The sequence below is a fragment of the Magnolia sinica genome, chromosome 8 (genome assembly GCF_029962835.1).
Source record: "Magnolia sinica isolate HGM2019 chromosome 8, MsV1, whole genome shotgun sequence".
In the NCBI taxonomy this organism is placed as follows: domain Eukaryota; kingdom Viridiplantae; phylum Streptophyta; class Magnoliopsida; order Magnoliales; family Magnoliaceae; genus Magnolia; species Magnolia sinica.
In genome coordinates this window covers 57035168-57047152 of record NC_080580.1, presented here as the reverse complement: position 1 = coordinate 57047152, position 11985 = coordinate 57035168, and the positions used below count along the sequence as shown (strand labels likewise).

General features: G+C 39.7%; 1 protein-coding gene across 1 annotated transcript; it reads left to right on the top strand.

Moving 5' to 3' along the window:
* The first annotated feature begins 9779 nt into the window (after positions 1 to 9779).
* LOC131254263 (uncharacterized mitochondrial protein AtMg00860-like) lies at positions 9780 to 11039 on the top strand. The gene is made up of 2 exons (XM_058255254.1): positions 9780 to 9926; positions 10656 to 11039. Exons 1-2 carry the CDS (start codon positions 9780 to 9782, stop codon positions 11037 to 11039), a joined length of 531 nt encoding a protein of 176 aa, XP_058111237.1.
* Positions 11040 to 11985: the final 946 nt, after the last annotated feature.

Here is an 11985-nt window from a genome sequence, read left to right as displayed (position 1 = left end):
GTTCTTGAAAGACTTATGTACGGCTAAGAGACGACAAAATATTCAAAAGAAAATCTTTTTAACTGAGAAAGTGAGTGTCATCCTCAAGCAAGATGTGCCTAAATAATATAAAGATCCTGGTAGCCCAACCATCTCTTATGTGATTGGGAATCACTGGATTGAGCACGGACTTCTTGACTCAGGGGTGAGCGTAAATCTGATTCCATACTCGATTTATGAGCAGCTTGGTCTCGATGAGTTAAAACCCACTCGGACCACACTTCAACTCGCTGATCGTTTGGTTCATATATCAAGAGGAATGATAGAGGATGTGCTTGTGCAAGTCGATAAATTTTACTATTTAATAGATTTTATTGTCTTAGACACACAAAACATTATTGATACAACACTCAAATTCTTGTCATCCTTGGCCAACCATTCCTAGCTACATCAAATGGCATCATCAATTGTAGGATTGGGATTATGGAATTGACTTTCAAGAACATGGCATTAGAACTGAATATTTTCAACATGTGTAAAAAACCCGAGGATGTTGATGATGCCCACGAAATAAACATGATTGATTCATTTGTGGAAGATATGTCACTCTTAAACCTATACTTTGACACTCTAGAGATGTGCTTGGCCCACTTGCCTAATTTAGATAATGATATGATTAGGGAGATGAATGTTTTACTTGATGCATCACTGATACTTAAAAGTAACTAGTGGAGGCCGAAATTTGAACAATTGCCCCAAACTGATATAAAGCCTCTACCGTCTAGTGTCAAGGCATCGAAGCTTAACCTAAAACCATTACTCATTGATCTTAAACATGCTTATTTAGGTCAAGATGAAATAAATATGGTAGTGATTTCTTTCCACCTGGATGAGGAACAAGAGGGTATGCTCATTTCTACTCTTAAGGAACACAAAGGAACCCTTGGGCAGATGATCGTGGACCTTAAGGGAATAAATCCTTTGATTTGTACTCGTCGCATTCACCTCGAGGATAATGCGAAAACATCAAGACAACCACAACATCAGTTAAATCCAAACATAAAAGAAGTGGCCAAAATCGAGGTACTTAAGTTATTGGATGTGGGTATTTTATTAAAAACCCAGATAACCGTTTACCTTTAAATTAGTTCTAGGTTGTGTTTCTCATTCCCTAAGGATTCGAACTTAGTCTTATCGAGTTAATATTGCATCATAGCACTGCATTTAGGGTTGTCAACCCTTGGGTTTGATCAGGCACTTTAAAATAAAATTTCCCTTAGTCAGTGTCAATTACCGGAATAGAATCTTGTAAGGCATTCACTTTATCTTTAATCATATCATCATTAGAATCCTCAAAGTGTGCCAAGAAAATGTCTAGAGAGTCGGAACATTTAGTTAAAAGGGATTCATTCTCCATAATAGAATCAAGCATGTCATATTGGTGGATCATATAAACATCATCATGTTTGTATATCTTGATCATTAACTGGGGCCTTAAATGAGATCAACCTTCAGGGAAACTGGACCGTAGGCTCATAAACATACTTCGACTCATCATCAAGTTGAACATTACTAATTTCATCATCACCCTCAAACTCAGTATGCTCAATAAATGAGTTGGGAGAATTGATATCGCTTTCCTCACATTGTATTTATAGACTAACCTAAGGTTGAGTCAGAAAGGTCTCTTCCTCCCAAATAAGGCATGATTAAATTCTTTGAATGGAGGATGCAAACATCCCTAATGATGTTTTAATGCCTTGGAATGTTTACATGGCATTTTGGTCAAATTGATATTGAGCATTCATGAACCTTTGAACCTGATCTTCTTGGGTATTCTTCAATGGGATCACATAAGTAGAGGGCCCAAGGGGATAATTGTCAGAATCCATGCTTGTCCATCTCTCTAACTTAAATTCTGATGATTCTTCAAATCAACATCATACGTATTATATTTGGGTGTACTCAATTTTTGTTGATAAGCATTCTCACCCATATAATAATCACGCATCGTCCTAACTGATGACACATCATATACATTGCTTTCATTATAAATAAGTCGATTCTTAATTGTATTTCCAATTAATTTATGAGATATAGGGCGTTTATTGACATAGTGATTTGATAGCCCTTCATTAGTGTCCCGTCTCTTAGAAGTTGATAAGAGTAATCTCATGTCCATTCCAACATGAACATGAAAAAACCCTAATTCCAAAATTCTACAAAAAAAAATGGAAAATTCTATAGCGATATGGAAGGAAATTAGGAGAAGATGGGAACAGTGTTGCCAATTAGGAAGGACTAGAACTAGAAGAAACTTATAAAAAAATAAACAAATAAACGATGTTAGTGATGTTAGAAATTCTAAAACAAAACAAACCCTAAAAAAAAAATTGAAATTAAAAAACTTAAAAAACCTATGTTAGAGAAAATTTTAAAAATAGAAAAACCTAACCTAAAACATGAATTAGACATAGAAATACTAAACCTAAATTGTGTTCAACACCAATCCCCAGCAACGGCGAAAAAAAACTTAATCGAACCTAAGGTTAACAACCCCAAGTGCAGGGCTACGATGCAGCAAAAACTCGATAAAACCAAGGTCGAATCCTCAGGGAATGGGAAACACAACCAGAACTAATCTAAAGGTAAAAAAATTGCTTGAGTTTTAATCTAGTGAAGTAGAAAGATTTAAAAAATAAATAAAAATAACTAAGGATCTAGGAATGCACTTATAATAGTAACAATATATAATTCATTGAATCAACTTATAACTCAATTGAAATCCAAGTCCTATCCTATCAAATCATAAAATAATTATATTAAACCAATCATCGACACTAATAAAAACATGATTTTGATTAAATAATTTTCTCATGACACACTTGGATCTTAATTGGAGGGAATCAAGAGCATCCTCTGTGACTTTGGTTCTCAATAGATCAATCAATCATACAGATTGATCTTTCTCTAATCAATCTAAGAAATTGCTCATTTAAAACATCTGCTGTAACTGTAGTACACAATGAATCAAGGAAATAAATAACTCAAAAACTTTCATAAAATAAATTCAAACCAATTTAATCTAATATCATCATTCAAACCATTGTTATTGAATAAAATAAACTAAATGATGTAATTAACTACAAGCTTCATCCCTTAGCCTTAACTAAGAGATTAGGCAACATGGCTAACATCCTAGAACCAAAAACAAAAGAAAAAAATAAAAGATAAACTAGAACTAAAGGATTGAAGAAGATAGATGACTCCATGAAAGCTCTGCCACCCCTTAGTGTAACACCTGGCCCATCCAGAACAGTGTCCTGAGGCATCCACGTGGGAACTGCCATAGGACCTCATGATTTGACCACTTGTGTGAGAGATATTTCCAACAAATTAACCCAGGTTATGCCACTAATGCAGTCAAGTCTGATTATGTTCGGACCGAGCATGGGCCGTAAAGCTGGTCTGCTTAGAATAGGGCCTCACTGGGCTCATAACTAGTCTGCCTATTTGTTGCACGCCCAAGGAATGACAGAAAAATCTAAAACGTAGTGGGCCTCACTGGGCTCATAGTCCATCATGGACTACGAACTCAGAAGAAGTATGGAAATAGACAAATTCGCGCTGTCCAGTTAGCACTTGTCCAATGCGACTTACCCTGGCGTTCGCCTAAGGCTTGAAATTTTAAATCAATGGCCCTTGCTTAGAATAGGGAATTAGAGCATTTCAACCATTAGATCTCTTCCAAATTTACACCGAAGGCTAAAAATAATTCTTTATACTCATCCGCCAAATCTGGTCCTTGATCGAGTAATGGTGACCGTTGATTGCAAATCGGGCCATTACGATAAAACTCCACATCTGTTTGCCATCAAACTTTGTACAGCCCTTCATCGGGCCATGAACCACCTATCCTATAAATTTCATGGCCAGGGGGCCATCAGGGCAGTCTCAGCAGCCAAAAGGGGGTCCCATAGGGCCATTGGATCGCAAATCGGGCCATTACGATAAAACTCTGCATCCGTTTGCCGTCAAAATTTTTGCAGCCCTTCATCAGGCCATGGGGAACCTATCCTATAAATTTCATGTCCAGGGGGCCATCAGGGCAGCCCCAATAACCAAAATGGCCCCCATAGGGCGATTGGAGGCAATTACCACAGTGTAGGGCCAATTGAAATAAATTTCTAGATATTTATATCCAGCTCTCTCTCTCTCTCACTCCCATAAACTCCAGTAGCTGAGAGAGAGAGAGAGGGGAGAAGAGAGAAAGGTATAGGGTCGGTGATTGTGGGTCAATGGTGCTTGGGATTTGGAAACCCTTGCACATACGCCTTCCATTGGCCGAAAAACGCTGACCCAATCACCGTTGGAGTAAAACCCCATTCAATATAAGGTAAGATTGAGCTCCAATCCATCCCCATCCAGTTTCTAGCAACATGCATGCAACTTACCCCTACTCCATGTAATGCAAGGCCCCAGCTCGTCAAGTTTGCGGACCCGTCGATGCTAGAGCAACCCCGAGGACCACCCCCCCCCCTCCCAAACGACAATAGGTGGGACCATTATCCTTTGGTGGCCAAATACCAATTTTAGAATAAATTTAATGATTGTAGATGTTAGATTGATGTGCATGAGTAATTTAGGGAAAATCTAGCTAGGAACCTACATGATATTTCCACCCAACATGCATGTGTTGATAAATTGTTGTTCAATTGGTCTTCAATTTGTTTGGGCATGGAATTGGTGTTGCATGTTCATCCTTGCATCTGATAGATGCATTCATTGTAATATCCTAAATTTTATGCTGGATGTATTGTACGCATAATTCCATCTGTACTAAGATGAGCTCTTAGCTGAAATGTTATTGAATACAACTCATTTTCCTAGTTGGTCAGCAAATTGTGATTTTTGAGGGTGGTCCCATTGGTTAGACCATCCTGTGACTTGGCTGACTGATTTGGGCGGACACGAATGTGCAACAGTAGTGGGACTACATGGGTGCTTGCACCCGATGTTGTGTGTTATGTGCTTGCCTAAACTTGGGTTGCTTAGTCCACTGATTGACCAACCATGCTTGTTAACCAAGTTTGGTCACACCTATTTAGAACGTGTAACAGGCCTTGCCCATTGACGCCCACTGACAACAACTAGAAATTGATCTACAGTCTCGTGAGCCGGGCATGGTGGAATAGGACATTATGTCCGAGCTATCGGCATACGCTGGGGTGACGAAACTCCTTGTAGTGATCCACGAATGATCCCATTTTCCAACACTCCTCATGTCTTGCAATCGAGGGTGAGGAACTCGATGGGATCAAGGATCGCAGGGCCCTGACCTCACACATTGAGGGGTCATGGCCTCGTAAACAGATGAGGGCATTGATATCATCAGAGTGTACCAGTTTTCCTACCTACTAGATGAATGGACTTAACTAAGAAAAACTTGGCTAACATGTTCATGATCGCATTGTATTAGTTAGTTTGGCGACTTGGCAGTTCAGATCGCAATGAGGGAGTGTTGGTCATGTGCGATCGTTAGACGAAGTTGCTCGAGGGAGTGTTGTTGTGAGGTCATGCATCATACAATAATTCATGCATATGCACTAACTAGATTATTTAGAGATGTGTGAATGTATGCTTTTCATTAAATTCATCATAGAATTGATATTTGATGTAACTTATGGCTAATGGCACCCACTGAGTTGATCACTCACTCCCACTCTGGGAAGGTGTTTTAAAACACCAACCTGACACTTCATTAGATGTAGGTGATGTAAAGCTCGATGAGCCGAGCGAGGTGGGCATATACAAGGAAGAGGAGCTTTCCTACTTCTAGCTTAAGGGTGGGTCACCATAGACTGAGCGGGCTGACTGTGGGCTGTTGAGCAGGGGATTTAGCGCACTACTCATTTTATATATGAATTTTGTCAGGTGACACCTTGTGCGACCCGTTTAATATTTCCTATAGACTTGTATATCTTAGTCGCCTTCATTTCAGTAGATTAGTTGTGATTGTGGTTTATACTTCAGTCGATTCCATTCCTGCTCATTTAAATTGGATTATATGAAAATTACTAAAATTAGATTTTAAGTGACACCCAAAAACTTGGAGGTCGAGTGTTTACATGACCCCCAAATTTCAAGGCGTTACAAGTTGGTATCAGAGCAATGGTTTGGAATCAATTAGGCCGTGGACCATAAACTCACTATAATGCATCTGTTAATGTAAGAGGGAGCGCAATAGTGATATTGAAATAATAGAACCCACCCTAGGTACCCCAAATCGTCAAATCTTAGATGGGAACTCTAATTATCAAAGGGTTTAGACTAAGGAGAGAGAGCATGGCGATACTGAGATTGGAACTAGGAGCCTTATAGCGTTTTAGCCCATTCTTGGGTAAAAGCTCGGGAACTTAACGGCAAGACCCGATTTGACCAACTAGGTAATTTAAGTAGCTCATTCCACCCAATCCCTAAGTCTCAACTCCTCCTTTCAACCCATCCCCCTTAGGAATCTCACTTTCCACCACCTTATTCTTTTAATTTTTTTGGTACTTTTCATGTTAAACACAACTCCTGAAGCTCAGGGGATGAAGAGCTATAATTAAACTAAATTTTACTATAAATAGTAAAAATATAAATAAAATATATTTTTGACCATTAACCTGATGGAATCTTGCGAAATAACCAGTTTATTTGGATAGAGTAGTTTCTCCTACCTCAAATTCATATATGACACGTCGAATAACTCAATCTGGTTTGCGAGATACACGTGTCGAGAGATCTTGACAGTCCTAAAGGCCAGAGGCTGGCTTGGCCCCCACTCGAGGAGCCAGTGTTCCATGTGGCCCCCACTCGGGGAGCCAGTGTTCCATGTGGCCCCCGCCCGGGCCGCCGAATGGTGGCCCCCTTCGTGAGTTCAATTGCATCAATTTTGAAAAATCATATCTCCCTCAATATGACTTCGATTTAGGTGATTCAAAACCTAGATTGAATCTTAACAAGTCTAGTTTCATTTTAAAATAAAATAAAAATAAAATAAAAGTTATAATATAGTTAAATTTAGATTGATTTGACAACTGTCCAAAAATTGTTAGTTTCAGACAGTGGTTACTTCTAGAATTATTATAATTTATCTACAATTCTAAATGAGATGAAATTTTGTGAGATAGATTTAAGCTTAATGATGAATCATTATAAAAACTTTTAAAATAATTCAAATATTAAAAGTATAAGAAACGTTACAAGGAATATAGACATTTTGCAATAAAAAAATTGTTAGTTCCGACAACTGTCACTTCTAGAAATTTAATAATTTTTCTACAACCCAAAACGAAATAAAATTTTGTAATATGAGATTAAACTTATTGATGAATCATAATTAAAATTTAAAAAATAATTTAGTTACTTTAAGTATTAAGAACGTTACAAGCGGTAGTGGTGTTGTCGAAACAAATGGAAATTCGTTCGTTTTGGACAACTAGTACTTCCTGAATTTTTATAATATTTATAGAACTTCAAATGAAATAAAATTTTGTGAAATAAAGGTAAGTTTAATGATGGATTACTATAAAAATTATAAAAATAATATAGTAACCATAGGTGATAAATATGTTACAAATAATAGAAGGGTTGAAAACAAAAATTTCTGCAACTTCGAGTTGCTAATAGACTAGTAATGTCTTTTCATATTAAAATTTAACATTAGGTGTCTATTTAGGAATTATTTATAATCATGCTAGGAATCATCCCATAATTAAATTTGATTACATATATATATATATATATATATATATATATATGTTTAAGTTGTTTTGGTGTAATTAAGCTAGGACCCTTAAGTAGGATTGAGTTTCATAGTTTAATACTCTATAAGCTCATGTTAGAGGCGGACTACAGTAAAATATTTGATTTTTCCTATTATCTTATGGACTCAAGGCTCAAACAACATCGAGAAGATGATATCCTTTAACTTTGCCTTCCCGCGTCCTTATTAACATTATCTTAGAATGCTTAACTCTTCCTTCCCTCTCGAAGTTAACAAGACTGAAGTGCAGTTGCTCATAACTCATTAGCCATAAGATTGAAACGGTAATATACATATAAAATTTTGTGCCATTAAAAACCTTTTTAGGATTATCTTAATTTGACCATAGACATATTGAGAGATTTATTAACCCCTAATTTGGACATAAATTAAAACAAGAACTCTCTAAGACCAAGAGCCAAAGGACAACCTTATAAACAGGAGATTTAAACTTTTTAATGATGGGCATTCCCTAAACATTTAAATTGATCAGACTATGAAATTACAGAACTATACACCTGCGAAGCATTCGCGGCTTGACCCAATTCTCAATCCTGGGTGACTACCAATGGACTCACTGCTATGACCGAGCAAAAGACCAGGATTCACCAGGACTAAGAAGGGATATAAGGAGCCTTCTACCCTGGTCAGGTAGATGATCGATGTATCAGGTTCAAGCCCACTATAACCGTCTCTCCGTGTTGGTCAAACATTAAAAACATATATTTTTACACTAGATAGAGGGGAATCGTTGTCATAGATCCAAATCTTATAAAATATATATATAAAATAAAATTTATGAATAAATAAATTAATAAAATTATATTAAACCATCAGGGCAAAAAAGTTTTAAGGGGGGTAGACTACAATAAGCTAGACTAGCATAGATAATATGCACCTTACCATGCACATGAACATGAAATCAATGACGCTTAGGCCTCTCCATTACCCTAAAGCCAAGAAAGTCGAGCTGATCTCCTACCTCTTTGAAAAGGAGGCTGATTTATGGTGGGAGAGTGTTTTTAGGACCATCCCTGCAGATTATGTATGGACGTGGGAAGCGTTTGGGACTCACTTTTATCAAAAATATTTCCCTCAGACACACTGTAATGAGAGGGAAAATGAGTTTCTTTGCCTCCAACAGGGAGGGATGTCCGTTGCGCAGTACGAGAACCGTTTCGTTGAATTGTCGCACTACGCTCCCTGGATTGTTGCCGATGAGGAGACCAAGATGTGGCGCTTTACTGAGGGCTTAAGTAGCAGCATCCGCTTCAAGATATGTTGTGCAAATATCAGGTCATACGCAGAGCTTGTAGAGATGTCTCTCCAGTCGAAACAAGATGAAAAATGAGTCTCTCAAACTCAACTACAGCTTGGCTCGTGAAATAGGATGGAAGGGCAATCCTCATCCTTCGTTGGGAAGAGGCCACGCTTGAACTCTCCTCCCATATCTATAGCCCCTCCAACCCCTTTGCACAGCCGAACCGCCCATGCGACATTGCAAGAGGGTAGGCCACTTAGAGCCATTTTATTTTTTTCAAGAATGAGGGACCACGATTTCATGCCCCCTTAACGTATCAATAGGCCACCACAGCAAGCCATGTAGATTCCTCTGTTGAGGGCGATAGGACTGGGCCAGCAGTTTCGTCACCCTCCTACACCCCAAGTTAGGCCACCACAATGGCCTATGTAGCAACCAAATCACCTGCAGCAAGCTCGAGTCCATGCCTTAATGACAGAGGCCCTGGAAGCAGTCACTCTCACTCCCACAGCTTTTGAAGTGACCGACTAGATACAAGGTACCCCCATTTTTCTCTTGATAGACACCGGATCCACTACGTCTCTCATATCAAATGCAACTGTCAAGCGTCCAAAGCTACACGCCACCCCCATCGTAAGAGTAAGGATCATTGTCGCTGCCAGGACCTTCTCGAAAGCCACAAGGATTTGTCATGACTGCCCCATAGATTTGGAAGGCAAGCTGGTGAACATGGATCTAATTGCGATGAAGGTCTTCCTTTACGACGTTATCCTGGGCATGAATTGGTTGGCTGAAATGAAGGCAGAAATCGACTGTGACACACGTTCGGTAAAGGTACATGAAAGCAGAGGCGTCGCTTTCATGTTCCCATTCCAGGTCAGCTATCCACATAGAGCCTTGTGCTATGCTTTATTGGAAGAGGGTTACTGTGGACCCTCTCTAACATCTACACCCGTTGTCCAAGATTTTGTAGATGTGTTCAAAGCTATACCTGGACTTCCTCCTTGATGGGAGATAGACTTTACAATCGACCTGACGCCGGGTGCCACGCCAATCTCCTTGCCAACTTACTGCATGCCTCCGTGTTAGATGAAGGAGCTTAAGACTCATATTGATGACTTGTTAGAGTCGGGCTTTATCTAACCCAACATCTTGCCTTGGGGAGCCCCGGTCCTATTTGTGAAGAAGAAGGACCGCACTTTGTAATTATGCATAGACTACAAGACGCTAAACCAGGTGACAGTCCAGAACAAATACCTGTTGCCTAGAATTGACAATTTGTTCGACCAGCTGAGAGGTGCTCAATTCTCAAAGATCAATTTACAATCGGGGTACCACCAGTTGGAAGTCAGGAAAGATGATGTGTAGAAAACGGCCTTTAGAACCTGCTTCGGGCACTATGAGTTCCTAGTCATGCCATTTGGACTCACTAATACTCCAGCAATATTCGTGGATCTCATGAACAGAGTCTTTAGGCCTTTCTTGTACAGATTCACCATCGTATTCATTGACGACATATTAGTATACTCGAAGAGTTGTGAAGAACATGAAGAACACTTATGAGTAGTCCTTGAAACCCTTAAGAAGAATCAATTGTATGCGCAGTCTCGAAAATGCGGCTTCTGGAAGGAAGAGATCAAATTTCTGGGTCATGTGGTGTCCAAAGAAGACATATCCATGGACCTGGCTAAGGTAGCAGCCGTACAAGATTGGAAGCAACCGGGTTTGGTTACAGAAGTAAGGAGTTTTCTCGACCTTGCAGGCTACTATAGGAGCTTCATTAAAGACTTTTCGAAAATAGCTCGGCCGTTATCCCAGCTTACGCAGAAGGACATTAACTTCGCCTGGAATGAGAAGGCAGAGGCGGCTTTCCAAGAGTCGAAGGATAAACTGACTACGACGTCGGTACTCGTGTTACCCGAGCAAGGGGTCAAGTACACCGTTTACACCGATGCCTCTCTAGTGGGCTTGGGTTACGTACTCATGTAGAAAGACAAGGCGATTGCATACGCCTCTCGGCAACTAAGGAAGGATGAGGAGAACTATCCTACCCATGACCTCGAACTAGCAGCGGTTGTCTTTGCTTTAGAGATATGGAGACACTATCTCTATGGAGAGGAGTTTGAGCTCTACTGTAATCATAAGAGCCTCAAGTACATCTTCACTCAAAAGGATCTGAACTTGTGACAGCGTCGCTGGATGGAAATGTTGAAGGACTTCAAGTTTGAAGTCTCATACCACCCAGGCAAGGCCAATTTAGTGGCAGATGCCTTGAGTCACAAGAGAGCACTAGAATTTGCAGCCCTTTTGATGGTGAAGGAATGGAATTTGTACGGGACTTCGACATAAATCTAACCATGGAAGAACCATACGAGGTCATAGCCCACGTTCAGGTCCAGCCACTAGTTATTAGCAAAATCATTGAAGCCCATGAGGGCGATGAATTGTTGGAGAGGATAAAAGGAAGAGTGGGAAAAGATGCAGAATTTGAGTAGAGAGTCAGTTCTAATGGAGGTTTGCGGTATCGAGGTCGTCTTTGTGCCCCAAATCTCCATGGACTATGGGAAGAAGTCCTGAATGCCGCCCCCAAATCCAAAATGGCAATGTACCCTGGTAGAACCAAGATATATTGGGACCTGAAGCGGAACTATTGAAGGGACAACATAAAAAGGAAAATAGCAGATTATGTATCCTGATGTCTCACATGTCAACAGGTTAAGGCAGAACACCGCCGACCGCCGAGCCTTTTACAGCCCACGCCTTTAGCTGAATGGAAATGGGATTTCATATCCATAGACTTTATCTCCGGATTACCTAAGACTAGGAAGGGACATGACTCAATATAGGTGATTGTGGACAGGTTAACAAAGTCAGCCCACTTCCTTCCAATATGGGCTTCTAACTCCACTGATGACCTAGTCAAGTTATACATCAA

Coding starts and splice junctions, on each gene's coding strand:
- LOC131254263 (XM_058255254.1), top strand. CDS start 9,780: ATGGATCTAATTGCGATGAAGGTCTTCCTTTACGACGTTATCCTGGGC. Junction 9,927..10,655: donor CTTTCATGTTCCCATTCCAG/GTCAGCTATCCA, acceptor TTGTATGCGCAG/TCTCGAAAATGCGGCTTCTG.